This window comes from Triplophysa dalaica, chromosome 13 (assembly GCF_015846415.1).
Source record: "Triplophysa dalaica isolate WHDGS20190420 chromosome 13, ASM1584641v1, whole genome shotgun sequence".
In the NCBI taxonomy this organism is placed as follows: domain Eukaryota; kingdom Metazoa; phylum Chordata; class Actinopteri; order Cypriniformes; family Nemacheilidae; genus Triplophysa; species Triplophysa dalaica.
Window position 1 is genome coordinate 4,080,514 of NC_079554.1, and position 24,103 is coordinate 4,104,616.

At 41.0% G+C, this 24,103-nt stretch overlaps 2 protein-coding genes across 4 annotated transcripts in view; one reads left to right on the forward strand and one right to left on the reverse strand.

Annotated features, from left to right (window-relative positions):
• The window catches only part of ccdc85cb (coiled-coil domain containing 85C, b), a 39,528-nt gene extending 32,853 nt beyond the window's left edge, over positions 1–6,675 (forward strand). For all 3 annotated transcript variants that reach the window (XM_056763869.1, XM_056763868.1, XM_056763867.1), the window contains 3 exons: positions 2,502–2,594; positions 3,419–3,517; positions 4,832–6,675. In XM_056763869.1, coding sequence (XP_056619847.1) covers positions 2,502–2,594; positions 3,419–3,517; positions 4,832–4,921 — 282 coding nt within the window. In that variant the 3' untranslated portion in view covers positions 4,922–6,675. The remainder of the gene's footprint in view (positions 1–2,501; positions 2,595–3,418; positions 3,518–4,831) is intronic.
• Positions 6,676–9,441: 2,766 nt separating this feature from the next.
• On the reverse strand, positions 9,442–12,923 carry col10a1b (collagen, type X, alpha 1b). The gene is made up of 3 exons (XM_056764570.1): positions 12,779–12,923; positions 12,490–12,599; positions 9,442–11,601 (listed from the first exon to the last, which is right to left on the reverse strand). Exons 2-3 carry the CDS (start codon positions 12,593–12,595, stop codon positions 9,740–9,742), a joined length of 1,968 nt encoding a protein of 655 aa, XP_056620548.1. The 5' UTR covers positions 12,596–12,599; positions 12,779–12,923; the 3' UTR covers positions 9,442–9,739.
• Between the last annotated feature and the right edge of the window lie 11,180 nt (positions 12,924–24,103).

Consider the following 24,103-nt stretch of genomic DNA (forward strand, 5'->3'; position numbering starts at 1 on the left):
TACACAAATTAGCTTCAGCCTTACTTTTGCTCTCTCCGGTCCAAGTTTGTCATGGATCTTTAAGCATAACTTGAGTCATTTAAAATTGTGTTCTAGTGTTTCCATGGTAACCACTTCATAATGTGCAGAGTTCCTTCCTGGTGGTTTTGATGGATAAGCTCTCATGTGAAGCACATCACATAAGACATCACAGTCTTGCAGTGTTTTCCTGAACACTGCACACAACACACAGATGTCTGTCGTGCTTCGCTTTAAAAGGATATTTTCAGGCCTCTTCGGAGTTAATATGCAGATCATATCCGGCTCTTTTCTTCAAGCATGAATGATTAAATGATACTAGGCACTTTTTGTCCTTAACAGCTGCCTGGGCCTGATGTGTTTAGTGTCACAATTAATGTTTTAAAGGGGATGTAGTTTTCATTATGAATGAGCCTCTGAGCTCAACCCTGCTGAGTTAAGACGGATAACTGATGAATCAGGACATCTCCAATGAGAACACAATTATCATGTGTGTGTGTGCGCGTATGTGTGTGTGTGTTAGAACCAGCTTTTGTTACTTTAATTTGGAAAGACAGACATTTTCAAAACGGAAGGCTAAGATTATGTCTCATACTATCTCTATAGTTTGGTTGGACCAGCTTGCTTAAGGTGGTTGACCAGCCAAAGACCGCCTGGAAACCATCAACGTTTAGTGGTTAGCTGGATTTTCAGCCAAGCTGGATGCCTCATTACAAAACACTGCTGCTGTGGTGGGTCAACTGAACAGCGATCATAACATATGGCCCGTACACTCTTTGATTTAGAGAAGAAATTTACATTTTCAAGACTGGCCAGTTGTCATAATGAATATATCTCACCAACTAAAAGGCTTTGAGTTCAAAGCCCAATTACCAGTAGTGGCTGGCGTCCGTGTAGTGTGGCAGATTCTTGGGTCTAACTTGGCTCTAATGAACCGCTATAGCTGTTGTTTTTCATTGTATGTACTGAAAACTTGCAGATATCCTTTTTTGGAGAGGTCAAGTGTTCTTTTGTAAAAATCAAGGGTGACACGCTTATTTTGAATGACATACCATAAGTACATAAGGAGTGCTTTTGAGTTTTGTCTCTTCTACTGCGATTATTACATACTGTCTGCCCAGACATATGCTAAATTTTCATATTTCGATACTTAAACTAATGAATTAAATTTAAACTCTAGACGACACTAGAACGGTGGTTCTCAAGGGGCCCCAGATTTTTTTCAAGGGGTCTCGGATGATAATAGATGATAATAATTTTAAATTAGACAAAATTATTATTGCAATACATTTGATTTAATATTGATATTTCTTCATAATTGACCATTTGTATAATGCAGTGGTTCTCAAACTGTGAGCCATGGGGGCCTGGGGGGCAGCAAGAGGGATCCAGGGGGGGCACAGATTTTGTGGCATTATATGAAATTTTTCATAATTTTTATGCAATCAAATATCAGAAAAATTCAAGATCATTTGTTTTTATTTGCGCAAAGCAATGCACTCTTCACAAAGGGGGCCTTTCAACGAAAAAGTTTGAGAACCGCTGATAAAATGAATAAGAGCATTTCCAGGGAATGCCAAGCTCGGAAGTATTTCATCGGGTATCGTTTTTGTGAGTGAGAGGTGGCGCTTTGAATAATTTTAAATCTCTTTTGTTTCATTTAAGTATCAACTTAGTCTCAGATGTTTCTCTTTTAAAATCGCTTGAAAATAAAAATAGAAACATCTCCAAAAATCTTGTTCTTTCAATAATATTGACTTTTGATAGCAGACTTAAGAAATCTGAGATCTGTGTGTGATATGGTTGAGATCTCTTCTGAAACTCACATTTGTGAGATTTCTGGCTCTTTCTGAGGGGAAATATCTGAGACGCAGGAGCAAAGTTTCCAACCAAGTTTCCATTTGCTCTACATTTAATCTTGTCAACAAGAATTATTAATATTAATAAAATATGAGATATTAAAGAGCTATCTGTGATTTGTCTGTCTTATAATGTGATTTAGTTTGAATAGAATTATCTGTATGCACGTGGATGAATATTTAGGTGGGACAGTTACACAAATGGTTGCTTTTCCCATAGTTATTATGGTTATGTTAGTTTAACGGTCCTAAATGGTTATCCTTGTAAATGTTGTTTTGCAACAGCAGATCAAAAAATCTGATTTACTGAATAGGTGTAGCAGGACATCTTAATTTTATATGAATTATTCTGTTGGAATAATCAATGGATTGTTAGACAGTACCTTTTTTGCTGTTTAATGAATTATGTGGTGGATAGTTGTTTTCATCCTAAAATATTTTTTGAGAAAAGTTTTTAACAATGATCTTTTTGTTCACTTTCTCAATAAAATATTTTTTTGCCATTTGTACCCCAAAATATTTACCAGTTGCAGCCTTTACAATAATCCCCTAAATGTTGGAACAAAAAGCTCTTTTTTCCAGTGTAGATGATAAACTGACCATCTTATATGTTCTGTTCTCCAGGGGACAGGAAGACTCCCAACCAGTGAATCTTCACCATCCACAGGGTTTCTCTCATCTGTACAGAAACCTGAGGCTGTGGTCCATGCCATGAAGGTACACAAACCATCATCGCTTGACACTCCACACATACACAAACACACAGGCCCCTATAATTTCATTAGTGTCTTTTTTATAGTGATATGATCACATGGCAGTCTTTTAAATGATGGAGGCTTACAATTGGATCCAAAATTGAATCTTTTTCTGCTGCAACAGGATTAGTTTTGTGCTTTCATAAAGGACATTGCTGTTAATATACTTGACCCCAAAAAGTGTTTGGACATTTAAGCACTTAAGTGTATGAATGTCATTGCATTAGATGAGTAGAAAAAATCGCACAGAAGCACTTCAAGCAGAACATTTTTATACTAAAATTTTGTTTTTTTGCTAATCCTAAATAATGTAAAACAATACTGTATATTAGGGCTGTTCAAAAATGAATCGCGATTTGCACAGTGCATGTTCATTTTGTATTCAATTTGTACATAAACATACATGTGTATATATAAGAAACATATAATCATGAATTAATGTTCATATATCACTTTAATAATTCATAAATATTATTATATACATGTAAATGCAGTAGTGTTTCCAAATATTTATAAATACAAAATAAATATGCAGAGTGCACAGACATATATTATGTAAAGACAAGCATTTGTTCTGGATGTAATTAATCATGATTATTCGTTGAACATCCCTACAATAGATATACAACGCTGTTTAAGATAAAGTATTGTTAAGTATACAACCAGTATATTGTGATTGTTATTTTAAAAGATTAAAAATGTTTGTAGTAGGTGCTAAAATAGTCGATAGGAAATGGTATGAAAAGCTTTCCTAATAAACAAATGCTCTTGGCCGTGTTATAACAGGTTCTGGAGGTCCATGATAATCTCGACAAGAAGCTCCCAGAAGAAAATGAGGAAGACCTGAGTGAAAAAGAAAAGGCCATAGTACGAGAGATGTGCAATGTGAGTAATTCTTCTCTGTGATCTTTTATTTTCGTTAGTTACAATGTTATTGGTTCACTAAGCATCATATTGATAACACCCTACAATAGGGATCCATTCATTGCGATTAGTTAGCGTGCATGAGTTATATTGAACTATAAAACTATTCTAATTGCTAGTTTGTGTTGGCTAATATAGTTAACTAATGATAAGAAATGAAACCTTATTGTAAAGTGTTATTGTAAATTGCACTTTTCATTGTGATCGTATTCATACATGAATCATTTTACATTTACATTTAGTCAATTAGCAGACGCTTTTATACAAAGAGTTAGGGAGCAACAAGCGATATGTATCCAATCAATTGAATCCAAGGGGGACAGATCTAAGGAAGCATGAAACGTAGTGTTACAGAGCTCTGAAGTCGTGATATAGGGAGAGGGTTTTAATGTGTTTGTCGGGCCCCTCGATTGAATGTAGAAACAGAGGAATCCTACTGACTGCACAATAACACCTCTGTCCAGCTCACCTGGAGCTCCTCGGCTTGTTCAACACTATTGTGAACACTGTTGATAGACTTCTTATCTTCAAGGATGTTTGGGATTCTTGTGGAGCATTTTGGGAGGAAATTCACTAAGAACAGTGATTTCTGATTTCTAGTGAATGTACACAAGCATCTGTTTTAAACACAATAAACCCGCTGGTCTCTGTGGGTTCTAAAAGCACAAGATGTGCATATTATGTGCATTCTGTAATAAGCCTAATTTAGAAAGGAAGGAAGTGGTATTTCAGTCAATGATGATGCAAAGAAAAAAGTGTGGCTGATGTGAGGATGAAACTGTATAAATTACTAGAGATGCACCGATATATCGGCCAATAATAAGTATTGATCTATAAAAGCAATAATCGTCTACCGGCCCATAGTTTAAAAACAGCCGATGATCAGGGCTGATATATCCTGTCAATCAAACAAGGATAGAAAAATGCAATGAATTTGTGCTCTGTATAAAGAAAATGGTAAGAAACATCACCAGTTTGATGTTTAATATTAACATCATTATATGAATTAATAACATTCATAAAGTTAAGAAATATGAATTTAATCACTCTGAAGAATCAGAGGAGAAATTGAATATCGGTGCATGTCTATTAATAACAGTAAACATAGATAATTTGTGAAACTATTAACAATAATTACAATTTTAAATATCGGCAGATGTATCAGCCACAGAGATTTATCGTTCTACCAATAGTGCCAAATACTTGATATGTGGTTTTGAAATGCTAAAGAACAAAATGCAAGAATGTTTATTAAACTGTTTTGTGTGTTATCAGGTTGTTTGGCGTAAGCTTGGCGACGCGGCGGGATCAAAGCCATCCATTCGACAGCAGCTCTCTGGAAACCAGTTCAAAGGTCCTCCATAGCAGCTCCAATGAGGATGAACGTTCTTCCTTCTGATCCTCACCCATCAGACTCCAGCAGGGCCAAACTGAGCAACTGTTACCGCAATGAACTGACAACATATACTTTCCCGAATCATCATTTGTAGTCTCACGTTAACACGGGATCATTACACAACAGTGTTCAGATGTAGTACATTCAGTGTCACCCAGAGCAATAATGAGCATAAAATCCATCATATACGTTATTTTCTATTATAGTGGATACTTAGTTCAATCCATGGCCCCGCCCCAAATGTGCCCTTGATTTACCCATTTGGATTATCACCAATAGACTTGCAAGAGGGACCCTGAGGGCGCCATTCGAGACCGAGCTCATAAAATGTTCATAACCGGCAGCTAGTCATATTTAGTCGACTTGCTTCGTTACTTATTTGCAAAACAGTGATGTGAAAACTCATGTCTTTGTCCTTCCAACCTTCTGGAAGATTTCACTGAACTTCTTTCACAACAAAGTGGGCATTATCTGAACCCTTCACTCCATTGTGCTCTTTTCTCCTGTACAGCAGTAATATTACCCAAATGACTCTGAATCACACTGTAAGATATGTATGAAAAGCATCAATCACTTTATTATTATGTTATTATGTCTTTATAGGTGTTTTTACTTGTTTTGTAGTGGCTGATTTTTAGGTATGCTACTTGAACGACGATTGGGGTTTTCTTAACAGCGCCAGAATTTTTGCAGCACAACTTTAGATATGTTCTCTGTGATTTTCTGTATGTAGAAACGTTGACAAGCTCTCTCTACCAAAAGCTGTTTTTGTAAGTTAAAGATGTCAAATTTTAAAACTGTGTGCAGCGCAGGCTCGACAATCACGTCTCTCAGGTCTGGGGAATTGACACGCGTACAACGTAATACGGCTTGACACAATACATCTGTCTTGTCCAGCACTTCTTTAGATATGTCCTTGATTATAATTGCTTAAGAACAGCCTGTGACATCCATTTTTATTAACCTGCTGCCAGTCACACTTAAGATATGGACAGAAATGAACTCACGTGATTTGCGACAGCGCTTGAGCACACAAGTGACCTCTACATGGAAAACATTGCAAAAAGCAGCGGCTGTAAACGGGATAAAAGACAAAAATTGTCAGAGCAACACATTGATTGAAAGACCATCATTCACAAATTCTGCCTTTGTGTTTATGAAAGTGAAAAAGGAAGCATATTTCGTCTGTTCATGTCATTAATGTAACGCATGACTATTTTACAGTTAAACTTACATAAAAGCATACTAAGATCCCTCTTTTCTTGCTTAATTTTCCAAACAGTGTCAAAACAATGTCTAATATATATCACATCAGAATTGTTTTGATTCATGCACGCGTTTGATTTGACCCCACCTTACACAAAAACAAGATGCTAATGTTCTTAATGAAAAGCTGCAATCAAAATCCTCCAGATAAAGTGCCCTTTCTCGTGAGAAACAGTCAGAAAACAAAGCCATGATTTTTGGGTGATTTTATTTGGCATGTGCTGCCTCTTTTGCGCATGAGGTTTTATTTGAAGCGTATGCTGCCTGTACCCTCTACCCTGTGTTTTATTGTGTGTTAAGGTTTATGTTGTCTTCAGTGTTAATAGGGGAAGCATGTCTGCAGATTCCTGCACAAGTCGGGAGAGATGAGGCTGGTATTTTATGGCAAACACGTAAAGAAAAAAGTTGTACAAAGAGAAAACAGACCAATTTTATCAATAAACATAATATTGCTTAATGTGTTTTTAGGTCCTTTATTGCAAATGTACTTTTACAGATAAATAAAACACAATGCAAGGCATATACAGTGGTTCGCTTTTAGCCATTAGTTATTCCCAAAAATTGATTTATTATTATGTTAGAAACTTTAGTTTCTAAACAAATGCAGAACCAGATTGAATTGACCATAGTCATAGCACAGCCATAATGATTTATATACCCATGTGAGGTCTTGATGTTTTTAAAGAATATTTTATTATTTTAAACTATGATTTTCCATAGTCAGTTAATGGGCTGCTTTCAGAAATGTCACATCGAGAATGTTACATATTCTCATAAATTGGCACATTCAAATGTAAGATTTATCACTTCTCTCAGTTTTTCTGATGCCTGGACTCTATCACCAGGGGTTTAGGAAAATAAACAAATGGTTCAATATATTGAAATAAGTACATTCGCTTAGATAATAGTAAATATTTCTAGTTTTTAGTTTCACATCTATAATCTACATTTGCCCATCACAAGTTAAACAGTTGTACTACAGTATGTACATATGATACGTATCTATCTTAGTTCTCAATTTGGATGAATTATTGGGGCCCATAAATTACAATGTTAAATGTTTTTAAATACAAATTAAATGCTACTGATCATATAATCACAAACAGAATAAACACATATATACTGCCATTACAAGTTTGAGAGTCACTCTTATAAACGCTTCACATTGCAGTATAATAATACATTTATTAAACATTTAGAGGAACACTAACGTAACTCTTGTAATTGCTTAATTCCGACTGCTTGAAATGCTTTACTTTTTGTCTTTGATACATCCCTACTGGGTGGGATGTCCATCATACAGGTTCATAGTATTGGATATCTGTGATACTCTTCTGACACACACAGAGAGACAATCAGTGCAAATTCAAAATTTAAACGTGTGACAAGTGTGCCCCCATATGGACAATATGATGCCTTTTTGTATGGCCTGATCCAATTCCACTGTTTCTTGCAGTTATACCTACTTGACACTGTTTCTAGAATCCTGGCGAAAGGTTTATCACAGACAGGTCTGCAGAGTCTCAGAATTTTTCACAGTTTTACTGATACTTGCATAGGTGTGGGAACGATGTTGAGGGTCCTCCCCCTGTCGACATCACTGGCATTTAAATTGAAATGGAGATTTTTCAGTATGTTTTTAAATTTCTACCTTACAACTATTCTAAATATTGTTTCACTTTAAATGCTGTCATATGTGTTTTTTTTTTGCCTATTTGTAAAGTCGATACAGTGACGTGACTATGCAAAATTTTATAATTAAAATTAGAAAACAAACAAGTATTACCTTAGCTAACTGTGGAAAGTCTTTAAAAAAAACATATATAAACTGATAACAGATGCTGTTGATACTACTCCTGTCCCCAGCACTTCATCACTGCATAGGCCTACTACGATCAAATATTGTTCGAAAATCTGTCTAAATCTGTTAGTGAGCACTTCTCCTTTGCCGATTTATGTGCACACGGTGTGGCATATCAAGATGCTGATTAGACAGCTGTTTGTAAATTGAAATTCTTTACTTATTTCTGAACTTGAACCACTGTATAAAGCTGTTGTCATTGATGTAAACTTTAATACTTATATTCTGAGTCAAACATCCTGTGTTACATGTGTCTTTACTATAGCTCTGTAAGGTTCTTTGTGGAACCAAAAATGGTCATTTTATGACATTGCTGTGCCTTTTAAGCACCTTCATTTCTAAGAGTGTAGGACATTTCTCTTCTTGACAGTCCTCCATATCTATTCCTATACTAGTCCTAATAAGAAAGTAATAAGATCACTAGCCATTCTACTATATTTTAATACTTGCCATTCACATTGTCTGGCTAAATTACTCGAAAGAACTGTTAAAGTTAAAGTAGTGTATTCCTCTACATATATCCTTGTAACACTTCCATCATTAAGACATAGAAGATTGTTATCCTTTAATATTTATTGTGCCATATTGCCATTAAGATAATTATTTGAACAAATTTTAAAAGATTTTAAAACACATCTTTATTTCAACGTTTACATTGGATTAATACAATAGAGTTTCAGTGAATTACAATGCAATTGTAATTACAAATACAATTCGTAAGCGGACCACAAAAAAGAAATAGAAAAAGAAATGAAAATCCATTTCAGACTGTTGGGTAGAGCCAAGTAAAAGAAAACATCATAGTAACAATTCAATGTTCAGCTTGATGAGGTGAAAATCCTTTCTAAAATGTTTGATATTTACTAAAATTTATATTATTATGAAAATCCCATATTCATTCCAGTAGTTCGTGTTAGGCAAAGTCAAACAAAGCCTCATAAACTTGACTCTACATGACAAGGACAACGTTCACCAAGCATGACATGTACACTAAATATCTTTGTTCTCCACTGTACATATATGGCACATCTTTACTTAAGACAATAGAACCCATAAAAATGTATGCATCAGTGATTATAATGTGTTCTACATTGTTTTGCGGGTGATCCCATCTGGTGTAGACACATCTGACTATCATCTATAGTCTGCTTTGTGCTGGACGATATGTAACAATAAATGTTGAAAAGTGATATTGTTATTGATTATAAACATATATTTTTTACGTTTATTGAGAATTAACTAGTTGAAAATACATTGGAACAACATAAGTAGGCATTATGCACATGTGTGACAAGTAGCTGCATCACAGAGAAAATATTAAAGCAGACACACAAACACCTATATTATACACTAAAGAAAATGTAAATTAATAAAACAAAACTTATTTTATTGAAACGGAAAGCATAACAGAAAAGCTTTAGGATTACACATGGAAACTAGCAGGACCATTTCACAAATTTATAGGCAGATTTATTGATTGATGCTTTGTCTGTGTATTTGAATTTCTTAAAACAGGTAGATGCACAGGGCAGTATTTCAACCTGCATATGGCATATGTCTTAAAATCATCCTTTTATCTTCTTTTGACAACAGCAACATTTTAATATAAAAGCAGACATCTGTTGAATAAGAAAGTTTTAGATTTGTATTTGCATGCTTATTATGTTGAAGCAATCAAGAAACCAGAAAAAGAGCAGTGAACATTTTCATCAGCATAAATGCCATTTGACTGATCATCTGAAACCTGAATGTACACAGTGTCATAGGCATGTAGCATAAGGATGGCACTACCAGACATCTGATCAAGAAAACCCTTGTTGTACTCGTCATAAGAGAACACGACTGGTTCTCTATTTTTATAAAGTGCTACTAATGCATTTGCTCCATTGACATGTATATGGAAGGAAAAGTAGTACAGTCCTGGAACTTGACAGGTAAACATGCCGGTGTTTGGATTATAGTGGTTCTCTCCATTGTACACTATTTGGTTGAATATGATTGGTGTTCCAGGATTGGGATATGCAGTGGTAAGAAGTGCTGTAAATGCTGACATGGGCACCTTAATCTGTTCATGACTAACAGACATTGCCATTTTATGAGACTTGATAGGCATGCTTTTGTCATGATAGTACATAATCTGGCCTGGGGGACCAGGTGGTCCAGGAGGACCTTGAGGGCCTGGGAGACCATTCTGACCTCTGGCACCAGGTATACCATGAGGACCCTGAGGTCCAGAACTTCCCTTCGCTGTGAAACCTGCTGGGCCAGGGGGTCCTGGGAGTCCTGGATGGCCCTTAACCCCCGATGGACCGCCCGGTCCCACTTGGCCTGCTGGTCCTCTTGCTCCAGGGATGCCGTTTTCGCCATTTTCACCCCGCGGGCCTGGAAGCCCCGGATGTCCTTTATCTCCTGGTGATCCCATTCTGCCAGGGATACCTGGAGCACCAGTCAATCCTGGTTCACCCTTTGGACCCTGGGGTCCCATAAAACCCATCTGGCCTGGGGGACCTGCTGCACCTAGAATACCTTGCTTTCCTTGGAAACCTGGTGCGCCTTGTTCACCCTTTGATCCTATAGGGCCTGGTACTCCACCCATTCCATTATCACCTTTAGGTCCCTGTGCTCCTCTCTCTCCTGGGAAACCAATAACACCCTGCGGACCTGGTAAACCTTTTGGCCCAGTACCACCTGGCTGACCTGTATAACCTTTAGGGCCTGACTCTCCTTTTTGGCCTGTGGGACCTGGGATTCCTGGTTCTCCTCTGTCTCCTCGAAGTCCATGTATTCCAGGCTTTCCAGTACCAGTCAGACCTGGAACTCCTGGTTGTCCTGCTGGCCCCTGAGGACCCTTTTGCCCCACTGGCCCAGGCAAACCTGGAGCACCATTCGGGCCTGGTTTTCCTAGTGCTCCTACACCAGGTGCTCCTGTGTAACCCTTTTGGCCCTGCATACCCATAGGTCCTGGTATTCCATCCCTTCCTGGCATTCCTGGCTTTCCAGGCTCTCCAGAAAATCCAGCTGGTCCAGGTTTTCCAATTCCTGGCTGACCAGGAGGCCCCTGAAGACCCAATGGACCTTGGCCACCAGGTCTACCTGGAATACCATGGCCGGTTTCTCCTTTCTGGCCTGGCACACCGGGAATTCCAGGCTGCCCTATTAGGCCTTGTTCTCCACGTGGACCCATTCCACCAGGAAGACCATGTGGTCCAGGTTTTCCAGGAGTGGATACGCCAGCAGGCCCATGGGTTCCAGGTGGTCCTGATGCTCCTCTTGGCCCTTGTGGTCCTGGAGGCCCTTGATGTCCCTTCTCACCTGGCAATCCTAATCCCCCTTGTTTTCCTGGTATTCCTGGGCTTCCAGGTTTTCCTGGTGAGGAGTAACCTGCTGGACCTGGTTGTCCAGGTGGGCCAATAGGTCCAGTCTGTCCAAAACCATTTTTTCCAGGTATTCCTGCTGGGCCAGGGGGACCAGGCGGACCAGGTTCACCAGGGGATCCTGGAATACCAGGTTGACTAGCAACAGCTAAAAATAAAAAATAACAATAAAAGATGTTTGTGGCAAAACATTACAACATCATTTTTAACACACTATGTGACATATCATGACAGAACTATATTTTTCTCCAAATTAAATGTCATGGTTTATTAAGGATGTTCAATAAGTGTTACTGTATTTACAGTTAAAATGGCTAATTTTGTGCGTTTCCACTTTTATGGCGTTTAACTTACTGCCATTTAAGATAAGCATGTGCATTAATGTTTGTTTCTAACAGTGCTTAGTTTCCGGCAGTTGTATTATTGTTTAGTTACCACTTCTATCTTGTGCAACTTAACTCAATACTCAAAACTATTAGAATTGGGGCTAGATATTTTGGTTACATGAGCAGCCATGGAACAGTCATGAATAAAAATATATGACATAATATGCAGTATTATGAGAATAAATAAAATGTTTGTCTGGTTATATATTTTTCTAGCCTATAAGCAAGAAAATGTGGTCAATTCTATCCATTCTACTTGCTCAATTGTACAGTTGTGAGTTTATAGCATTTAAACAATGTCTGTGTGTCAACAATAAACCTTTGCTGTCGTTTGCACCCAGGTGATTTTAAGTATTGTAGCTGTAGCAGAGTGTAGCTTTAGAAATCCAACATGTAATGTGTAACCAGATTACTATAAAACACTTTTGGATTGGACAACTTTTTTGAATTAAAAGAGCTTCATTTTACTCTTTTTACTATTTAATTTAAGTTCTATTTACTCTACACTCCCTTGTGAAATGTGCACCTGTAAACAGATGTTATGCTTTAGAGACATTCTGACATGTTTTACATTGCACAGCATAGGACTGAACAAATACATTCTATCGATAGTGCTATGAAAAGGTGTTAAGCATACATTGTATACTCACTTTGGGATTTTGTAGGAAAAGTGTGTTTCTTAACATGATAGTATCTCTCAGGGGTGGTCTCAGCCAGTACCACAAGTAGAAGAAGGCTTGCTACACTGAGGTCCATATTTCTACAATTGCAATAGGACATATCATGTCTCGTACCACTCAAATCATTATCATCATTATTATAATTACTGTTCAATCATTATTACAATTACTATCATTATTTGAAAGCAGTTATTGTCAGTTTAATAAATATAAATTAATGTGTAGACAATCAGAAACCTTTCAAATAAAATCTACCTACCAGCACACTGGAGATCCAGAAATCAGGCTGCAGTCTCAATCAATCTGTGAATTCTGTATTAAATCTGTATAACTTTCCAAGCTGTTCTTTTATTGTTCAGAGTTTCCTCTATTTATACAAATTTGGCTTCTCTAGCAGCACCCAGATTCTGCCTCCTCCTACTTGATGAAGGGCATGGTGTGCCTTGGGAATGCACAAGTGTTTACCATCATTTGGCAACGCCTATCATTTAAATCTAGGGTCATTCTTTAGAAAAGGAGTCTACATTTAGGTTCATTTTCGTGTAATAGTTTTTCTTGTTTTGCTAGGAATATGCACATTTCACAAATAATGAGAAAATGATTCACTTACTATTTTTTCCCTCTGGGCTGATAAGTTTGATGCATCTGAGGATCAGTCTCTAAATTGAGATGAAATGTGTGGTTATTCTTCATTGGAAAAGCAGAGAGCAGAAGTGGTGGCCTCACTTTAAACTTCAGTAGTTTGATTAAAGTCAAGTGTCTGTCTTAAAGCTTAACTGTAATTTACTAATTATCATACCAAGTACTGTAGCACTTTATATTTTGTGTACGCCTATTATGTTACATCTAAACCTATACCCAGAATAACACACCTGCAGAATAATTATGATGCATTAAATCTTTGTTCTCACACAAATTCAGTTAAACATGTAATTGGACAATAGGTTCACTATAGACATGTTATCTTTCAAATGTCACTAAATAGTTTTAAAGATTAAATAGTTAAGGATACTATTAACTAGGATACACATCACAATTTTCCTTGTACTTTGGCTTTGTTAAATATTCAGTTCAACTTCAGATTAAAAGATTTTAACCTGTACTATAAATGGAGGTAAAGTAATTGAGGTGGAGAATCTGTACTGCTTTTGTTTGATGATAAAACATGATAATTTAACATCACGTATCAAAATTAAACTTCCCTTTCTTTCGGTCTCTCGACGTTGTGTTGAGCCGACAGATGGGGTTCGGCCTTGAGAACCTATCAACTCTGAATACAATAGAAGAGGCCAATGAAATTTGGCTAATGAAATTTGCATGCCGGTCTCCGCCCCCGGATATCCGGCATAAAAGTAAGACAGCGTGCAGCATTCATTTACCTTTTGTTCAGAAGAGCCTCTCACGACTACAGCAGAGGACGATACGTGTTGTGGCATAAGGGACACAACATCTTGTTCTCTCCATCAGGGAACTGAGGTTACAGATGTAACCAAGACGTTCCCTTTCTGTCGGTCTCTCGATGTTGTGTCGAGACGACAGATGGGGTTCCTATGGAAGACGCCACACCGCTGTATCGTGTCACAATCTCTAGCGAAGCAACGGTAGCAGGCCTGGGCGTGTCAGCACGAGGCTATCGCGAAACTGTAACCTTCCAGTGTGATGTTCAAGGATATTCTTGGAGAAAGATGGGTACACCCTGATCGGTAACCTTTCATGGACGGAGGCATTAGCTCTCAACTGGCAAAAAGGCGTCTGGATCGAGTTAACACCGGGTGAGCGTGACTTCCTTGATTAGGAATGTGCTGCAGAGGCCACTTCCTACCGGGGGGAGGAATACAGTGGATATAGATATGGTATCGCCCTTAGGGGAGATCGCATGGAACGTGCGGACTGAGTAGTTAACCGCGAGGTGGAGGTCCATCTGAGGTAAGCCATGGGTTACCAGGAGTGGGAACCATCTCATGAGGCTACATCAGACGGAACAGCCCACGGAGGGGGTGTTACAGATGTCAGGGAGCACTAGGTCCGGTGATAGTTTTATATGTTCTCCCGGCCTAAGGGGGAAGACTGCTCTGCACAGGCGACCCCCAGGGGGTGCTTGCTTAGTGAGGATGGAATGCCTGTTCTTAACCATGTGATTGGGTAAGAAGGGAGGTGGATGGGAGGCCTATTCTTAACCATGTGGTTGGGTAAGAAGAGAGGTAGATAGCACACTGACCCAACCTGCTGGGACACACCACGCTGGAGAATGCTCAGTCCTTGAAATTTGGCAAATTTCATTAGCCAAATTTCATTGGCCTCTTCTATAGTAGAGTTGATAGGTTCTCAAGGGCAAACCCCATCTGTCGGCTCGACACAACGTCTCGTTCCCTCCACCAGGGAACTGATGTTACAGACGTAACCAAGACGTTTTACACTTTTTCAACTCTTCCAAACCCAAGCTTAAAAACTGGTCTTTGTTCTAAATCCCTCTCCCCTAGTGTGGTAACTTGTCTTGCACAGTTGTAGAGTGGTTTGCTGTTAGTTTTGTAAAAACCCTTTTTTTCTAAACAACGATTTCTGTCTGACAGATAATTAAATGGCAGAAAATAAAATCAAACTTGAGATGGAGCCAGATCTAGAGAACCAAGCCAGGAGCCATTGGTTGGGGTTTTCTACAGAATAAACATTTAGCATACTTTAGCAACTCTACAATACTGTTTATCAACAATGCAACAGTTAACAGAATTGCGGTCCCTCGTCTGCGCTGCCCGAACTCCTCAGCACCGCGATGCCCCTCAGCAGCGAGGGCTCTCAGACAGCATGTCTCTCCTTCCTCCCGGGTTTCGGCACCAGTGTTATAAGGCACTTTAATAAAAGTAAACAAACAAAAACACGGAATTAAAATGCCGGAAGCCACCTCACGGTCAACTGCCGGCAAAAAGAACATACATACAAAATTAAAACATATGTCCGGGCCCAGTCCTCTCTCGTCAGCAGTTCCATCGCTCGTTCTCTTATGCTCCCGATTTGCTCCGTGAGATATGCGGGACCGTTGTGCGCACAGCTGATTCCAACTACCAATCACACCACCAGCCCCACCTCACGGCTCTCGTCACAACTTCCTCACCACAAACACATTTCATGTGCTCTCTAAACTTGCATCCTTTGACAGGAATCTCGGGTGGGGGGGGAGAATCCAAATACAGGCAGCCAAGGAGAACAAGGATTTATTAAACAAAAGACAAAAATAAAAGCCCGCGAGGGGGTAAGAACAGTAAAACAGGGGAAATACAGCGATCAAGACTAGACAGTGACACTAAACTAAAATAAACTAGACTGGATAACACTTGACAAAAACAACACTGAATATTACTTACTTTGACAAAACTTACAAGACTTGAAAGGATATTACGTCCTTTACGAGACAAGACTACAAACAGGTGAGCAAGACTAACAAAAAACAGGTACAAAGGGACAAAGGGAAACAACTTCTTTCTTCAGATATAACAGGGAGTTCCGTTCTGATTCAGCCTCAAAACCGAGAAATATCAGACAAAAAGAGGCAGAATCATGACATCCTTAAATCAAAGTGTACCCACGAGTTGTTTCTGGAAGCTGGAGCGCCATGCACGCTCCTCTTGAGAAAATGGCTTTATGTTCTGGATATGGAGTTAAAACGTGTTTATAATGTGGTGAAATGGAATCACTGCATTGATGCCACGCCCATTATTGGTGTTTCTGGACTGGTGCTATATAAAGGGGTTGCTCAGGTCAGGGGATGTGGCGTCACTGTTTCAGCTAAACTTCCTGTGTGGACTGGTGTTCCGCTGCCTGGTGTTGAGGGCTGGTGTCTGTTTGGTGGGTGCCTATTCTATCGGCCGCGTTAAAAACCGCCGTTTCGTGGCGGTAAAGCTCCTTACCTCTACCTCTTGTCGCATTACCGCATTTGTGGGTGTTGTCTTCCTGGCTGCGTTCGGGTGCTGTGATACGAGTTGTTGTGTATGTGGTGTAGCGTTCGGGTGCTGGTCTGACGACTGGATGATGCGTCTGCCGCATATGGCTTTCAGATGTACAGCGAGGCGTTAGCACATTTTGTGGTGTGTTGCTGCTGCATGTCGTGACGCTCCAACGCTGCTGTTTTGTCTTGCTTTGTTTTTTTTATTGATTTCTTTGTTACGTTTTGGTTACGATACCATACGTATTATGTTGTTTTGATTTGGTTTTTGTTTGTTTAGACCGCTGTGTTGCTTGCGTTGCAAGCTTGCTCTGCCTGGCTAGCTGCCTGCCTGCTTGCTTATAAGCGCATGTAAACCTGTGGGTGTCGGTTTTTTTTTTTCATTTTTATTTTATGTGGTTTTGAAATATTATTGTATCTTTATCCTGTCTTTTTCGTTACAAGAAATTGTTGTTTTTGGTGAGTTTGCTTCTAGGAGTTGGGGAGGACCTGGGCGGGGTTTCAGGCTGGTGCGGCCATATACTGGAGTTCCTTAATTACGTTGTGTGGTTTTCCTTTGTGCTGTAGGTTGTTTTTGCCGTGAATTTCACATTTTTACTTGATTTAGTTGAAGCACGTGTGGCTCCGTTGGAAGCCGGACACCTAGCCTGCTTCCCTGCTGGCGATCCCCAGACTCTGGTTGGCAGATCTATCCTAACCTCATTACTGTTTTCTGACCCATGTTGCTATTTGCAGTAATTAAAAGTATTACAGTTTTAAATGACTATTGGGTTTTCCCAAATTATTGATTCAAATAAATTATATTTTGATATTCACGTCTCATGGTCTTTAAAGCTAAAAAATTTGTGAACGTTTACTGCTTGAAGCGGACTTAACGTAAGACAGACCAATACAAGTTGCAGTTCAAGTGGAAAATGCCACGGCCAACGACTAACCAAAACTAAAGTACATTCTGAATGCAGATGTTACCCTTGTGATTCCAGCAGTCATTTGGCGCATTCCAAGCAGTGCCCGGCTTTAAACAATACCTGTAAACATGTGGCAAAATAGGACATTTTGAAAATGTGTGTTGCTGTGCACGGATACAGGACATCAGAGAGATTGAAATCTCTGAATTGACGATTTTGTAGATATCTAAAACATCTGTTGCTGCAAACAATATTGCGTGCAATGTTGAAATGGCACATTTTCCTGTACTACAATGCAAGAACTAATTGTGGATACTGGGTCCTCTGTATCTTTGCTGCCAGAACAAATATTTAAATCTGATGTGCATCTTGTAACATATTCAAAATATAACCTTCCTGTACTGGGATGTATTAAAACATCTGCTCAACAATCATTACCTGTTACATTCTACATTGTGAAAAGTGGAAACCCACTCATGGGCATGGACTTAATATGTTCATTAAACTTGTGAAACAAAGGATATAAAGTACTTGCCTCAAAACAGTCAGTGCAACAAGTGTCTCATCCTGCCATGCCAAGCTATGGTTTACTGAACTTTATACATGAAGTGAAATTGCATGAAAATATAATTCCTGTGCAACAGAAGCAGTGCAGACTACCTTTTCTATAAGGGATGCTGTGTCTGCGGAGTTGAACAGCCTGCTAGCTGCATATATTATTGAAAGAGTTGATGCTTTGCCATGGGTAACGCCCATCGTAGATAAATCAGACTGTGTAGAAAACAAGTAAAGGTAGACGCAGTGACATGAGGTGCAAAACAACCTCCGGCCGTTTTGTGTGATAGTCAATTAATGTGATAACATATCTACAATTAACAGGACCTACGTGGAAAGGACCCACCACATCCATGCCCATTTTTGCCACTGACCTGCTGGATACTGAGCTAGAGTGACCAAGCGGGAACGTAAACTAAGTGGCACAATCAGTCTGTTTGGGCCTCTCAGCATATACTCATCAGAAAGTATGTAGTCATGTAAGGCGGCATTGTTTTAGATGTGGCAGGCCACCCATGCTCCACATAATGACAAAGTTTAATAAGTGTATTTGACCACCATCGCTGCCCATCATACCACTGTTGAAGGTGAGCCTCAGGTTTCTGAGGGGCACCAGTAGGATGAACTCTTCTTGATCACGCTCCATCCCCTCTTAGAGGGATCCTGTGGGATTTTACAGTAGGCAATTTCTGATATTTTTGAAGCTGAATAAAACGCTAAATGGGACACATGTGTTTATTAGTGGCCTCACTACTAAGAAATGATAGCTGTCATTTTTTTAAACTAGGGAAATAAAATGTGTGCAAAGAAAAGAGATTAGATCAAATAAGGTCACTGCATCCCTATACAAATATACGTATGGAACAGTAAGTGTATATGTAGGTGTCACACTGAACCATGGAGAGACTGAAGTGCACGCACGGTTTAATGAAGAAATGTTTCACAGATAACAAATTATCCATTGGTAAGCATCCAACATTTAGGAATCCAACAGGTAATACACGCAACAGGTAAAATTCAACAGGTGAGCATAACACAGGCAGGTATCTTACAGGTATAACAAGGTCAAAACTAGCATAAAGAACGGGATGTGAGCATATACAGAGTCAACAATGGCTGTTGTGGTTCAGAGGATAATGGAGTGTGTGCTCCAAATGTATGTTCAAGAGTCTGGTGGGTGAGAGCATGGGAAACTTGGGGTGCGGTCTGATACAGGGGGCGTGGTTGATCGATAAAATAAGCTCAGGAATTTAAGCTAGCCTAAAGACTGTTTGAAAATTGATATAATACCAGTAGCGTTATGAGGTCAAAGATGGTGCTCGCTGGTCTTCAGTCTGCAACCCCCGCCGCCACGCTTCTGAAGCGTCCAAATTTGAGATTTGTCCTCACACTCCTGTCGGGGGGAGCCAGAGAGTGAGATATGGCGGTCTGGGACACTGTGTCTCGTGTGCAGAGTTTTGCAAGGAGATGTAGCGGCTATTCCACCGCTCGGTCCGAGCGGCCACCAAACTCTCTCACCTATGCATGGTCTAGCTTCCATCACAGACCATCTATCCTCTCTCCAGTTCGTCTCGCACCCAGCTCTCCTTCCAAGTCGTGTTTCGGGGGACCACGCACTCGACTCTTGCCCTGTTGGATTCGCCCTATAGACTCTGCTATGGCTCGGCAATGGAAGCTTGCTTTCATCCCTCTCTCTAGTCCTGTCTCGGCCTGGTCCCCAGGAGGCTCCCTCCTCCTCACCCTAGCGTAGGTTTGTTTGTTTCTGGGAATCATCGTGAGAGCATTGTGCAGTACATTCTCGGGTCCCGCAACAATACTATTATCCTCGGGCACGGTTCTCACGTTGATTGGGTTAATAACACAGTTCTTGTCTGGATTTCATCTTGTCACGTGGCTTGTCTTGGTCCTGCTCTCTCTCCTGTCTCGTTTTTGTCCTGCTCAGGTGGAACCTGTAGACCTGGCTGGAGTTCCGGAGGAATACCATGATTTTGACGTGGTCTTCTGCAAGTCTCGGGCCCCTATTCTTCGTCCACAACGCCCCTAAGAATGCGCCATCAATCTCCTACCAGGCACTTCTCCACCCTGGGGTCAGTTATTCTCTCTACCCGGCCGTAAGAGGCCATGGCCCAGTATATTCGTAATTCTCTTCAGTCTGGGCTCATTCGTCACTCCTCCTCCCCCGCTGGCGCAGGCTTCTTCTTTGTACAGAAGAAGGATGGCTTCCTACGCCCATGTATTGATTATCGATGTTTGAACGACATTACAGTAAAGAATAGGTATGCCCTCCCTGTAATATCTTCTGCATTTGAACTATTGCAGGGAGCCAGGGTCTTCACCAAGTTAGTCCTCCGTAACGTTTCATGGGGTTCGCCAACATTTACCGGCGCTTCATCAGGAACTTTGGTCAGGTTGCTGCATCCCTCACACCATTAACCTCCACCAAAATGGCATTCAGGTGGAATCAGAATGCTCAGGATGCCTTTGATAAATTAAAGTCCCATTTTATCTCTGCTCCTGTCTTGTCTGTTCAAGATCCTGATCGGTAGTTCATTGTTGGGGTCGACGCTTCGGATGTCGGAGTGGGCACGGTCTTATTTCAGCAGTCTGCACACGATGGGAAGATTCATCCCTGTGCCTTCCTCTCCCATCGGTTTACCCTGGCGGAATGCAATTACGACATCGGCAATAGGGAGCAGTTGGCGCTGGGTTAGTAGCGTTACTGGCTGGAGGGAGCAGGCTAGATTGTTTATGCCGGCTGTGCTGCGCCCTGAAGTCCTCCAGTGGGAACTGGTGCCAGTCATGGATCAGCGATGTCAGACAGTTATTGTTGGCCTGCCTGAACTGTGCTCAATCCAAGCCTAGTAATCGTCCTGCCGCTCCTCTGCTTCACCACCTCCCCATTCCCTCCAGTTCATGGTCACACATTGCCCCTTGATTTCGTCACTGGGCTCCCCCCCTCAGGTGGCAACACGGTGGTTCTCACTGTGGTCGATCACTTCTCCAAGTGGGCTCATTTTGTTCCCCTACCCAAACTTCCCTCTTCACAGGAGACCCCACAACTGCTCATTGATCACGTCTGCCCCACGGCTTGCTGTTCGACTTGTTCTCTGATATGGGTCCGAAGTTCACCTCCTGTTTTTGGAAAGAATTATGAAGACAGATCTGGGCCTAAGCGAGTCTGTCTTTCCGCTTCCACCCCCAGACCAACGGGCAATGCGACTGGGCCAACCAGGACCTCGGCAGAATCCTCCGCTGTCTGACATTCGGGGGGTACTGTCAGGTCTCTGGTATAGAAACCTATCTGTCTCCCTTCTACCGCTGTGTATATGTCTGTCCCGAGCGAGTTGGATTGTTTTGACCGCTCCACATGCTCATTGTCCGTGTGTGTGTTTGTGTGTGCCCCGCCCACCTCTTCAAATTATTCTCCCGTTAGTGCTCAGTGTGTTCACCTGGTGTTTTTCATTACTTTTCCCCTAGTTAATTTCCTGCCGCCTCAGAGTCTGCGCGCAATCATCATAGTTAGACGTTGATCACCACCCTGGCTTACTGCCTTCTAGTCGTTTCTTAGTTTTAATCTTGTCTTGGAATTACTCTTGTCTCGTCGAGTGGATGTTCTTTTGGATTATGCTTTCTTCCTTTTGGATTCTACCTTGTGTTTTTGTGTTAAGACTGCTATTGTCGATTTTGGACATTTTTTGTTTTGCCCAGGCTCCAGGGATTTTGGTTCCTTTGTTTTATTTTTATTACTGCCTGCCCATGAGATTTCTTCAGCGCTGCTCTCAATCGGCTGTGTCGTCTTTTCAGCTCCGTATCACTGGCCGCCAGCTCATCCACCCTTGGCCGACCACATTCCCTCCTCACAGACCTCTGGCCTCTTGTGTTCCACGCCACCAGATCTAGGTCAAACTTTTTTCAGATCTACACCCACTGTGTTACTTCTCTGTGTGATGTTTCAATAAACGTCTGATTAACCGTTATTGGATCCATGTTTTTCACACCCCTGATACAAATGAAGCATAAACCAAGATGGTATATCCCCTCTTGGATTCCTGCACTTCCGTTTTTGAGACATCAAAAACAGCTGAAAGTAAAGGGATAATTGAAATATCATTTGAAAATATGTTATCAACTTGATGACATCTTAATCCTGTGTCAGCCCAATACATACCCAGAAAAGAGATTGGGTGTGCCTCACTTATTAACAGATAAATGTGCGAAAATCCTGACTCTGCATATCCCTAAAGTTACAGACTGGGTGTAAAACTGATGTGTAAAAGTATACTCAGACTCTCCTGAGATGGAAACGCATTTGCCCAGTAATTATGAAGTGGCGAACATTAAACCCACCAATTTCGAGCGTGAAACTTTTTTGCGAATTAGGGTGACAACCTCCCAACAAACCAAATGTGGGATAGGTAATATGTTCTTGATATGATTGTGTGGGACAATGTGGAACTCCTATGTAAGGTAGTGTAAAACTGTGATATAATAACAGAATGAAAACAGCTTGTAAAAATAATTTGTTATTTAGTCATTTAAAACTACATCTTAATCAAGGAATATAGATGAAATGGTATATAACATTTCAATTGAAGGTTATGTGTCTCTTAAAATTGTATACATGCGCCTTATGTGCATTTCAGGTAAAATAACGCGTTTTCTTAATGTGACAACTAAAAATCAACAGACTGATAAAAATGTGGTACATTTTCTATATGTGACATGTGGGACAAGAGTAAAAATGCTGTGCGGCACAACGCAAAGCGGGATGGACGGTCACCCTAATTAACGGTAAGGGTTTTTATTTAGAATTTTGATGCTAACATCACCAGTTTCTGTTGCGAAATGTCAAAATGCAGAGCTGAAAACAAGAGCTGCAGAGAACAAATTGTAACATCAAAAAAAGCAGCAGTAAACTGTTCATGTTGGGGGAAATGTCGTTATCACATGAGCCGACACGTTTGAGCAGTTTTACAAATACTGTAGGTTCAGGTCCTTCAACTCCAGGTTTATAGTGCTTGCTCGGTACCTGTAACATTTACATCTGGCCAAATGCATCTTATCCGGGCAACAAGGAGGAGGCAGCAGCCTTCATTATTCCTTTGGAGTTGCTCTGAAAACGGTTGTTATTGCTGGCTAGCAAGGTTTAGTCAAGATCTCCATCTGTTTAGAATGCACAGGAAAAGTCTCCAAAATTCTGGGGTCAAGTCATAGCGGCTGTTTTTAGATTGGTTGGCAATCCCAATGTCGGTATTTTCTTATAAGAAACACGTTCTGCTGCGGCAGAGAGAAGTATGAAGCTCGGGCCCCTGGTGGAGCGGTCGCTGCGGCGATACTGGCTTCGGGTATGATGAGGGAGGGGAGAAGCACAATACTTCGGGGGAAGGGAAGCATGCGAGGGATTCTATCAGAGGAAAGACATTCTGCTGCGGCAGAGTGAGGGATGAAGCACAGGGCCCCTGCGGGGGCGGTCGCACAATACGATACTGGCTTCGGGGGAGAAGGGGAAGGAAACATGCAGGGAGGGGTCAGCTGGGGGTAGGAAAGACGTTCCGCTGCGGCAGAGTGAGGGATGAAGCACGGGCCCCTGCGGGGGCTGTCGCGTGGTGCGATACTGGCTTCTGGGGAAGAGGAAGGGGTAAGGGAAGCATGCGAGGGAATTTTGGGGAAGGGAAGACATTCTGCTGCGGCAGAGTGAGGGAGGAAGCACAATACTTCCGAGACAAGGTAAGAAAACATGCGAGGGATTCTGTCAGGGGGGAGGAAAGACGTTCTGCGGCGGCAGAGTGAGGAATGAAGCACGGGCCCCTGCGGGGCGGTCGCACAATACGATACTGGCTTCGGGGGAGAAGGGGAAGGAAACATGCAGGGAGGGGTCAGCTGGGGGTAGGAAAGACGTTCTGCTGCGGCAGAGTGAGGGATGAAGCACGGGCCCCTGCGGGGGCTGTCGCGTGGTGCGATACTGGAAGGGGTAGAGGAAGGGGTAAGGGAAGCATGCGAGGGAATTTTGGGGAAGGGAAGATATTCTACTTCGGCAGAGTGAGGGAGGAAGCACAATACTTCCGAGAAGGGGTAAGGGAGACAAACAGGGATTCATCTAGGGGGAGGAAAGACATTCTGCTGCGGCAGAGTGAGGGATGAAGCGGTCTGCTTCAGGGGAATGGGATGGGGGAAGGGGAGCATG

Bases quoted from the DNA above. Each gene is read 5' to 3' on its own strand.
- col10a1b (XM_056764570.1), bottom strand. From the start codon at position 12,595: ATGGACCTCAGTGTAGCAAGCCTTCTTCTACTTGTGGTACTGGCTGAG. The intron at 11,602-12,489 runs GTGAGTATACAA...TTTTATTTTTAG, and splicing joins TTTTCCTACAAAATCCCAAA to CTGTTGCTAGTCAACCTGGT.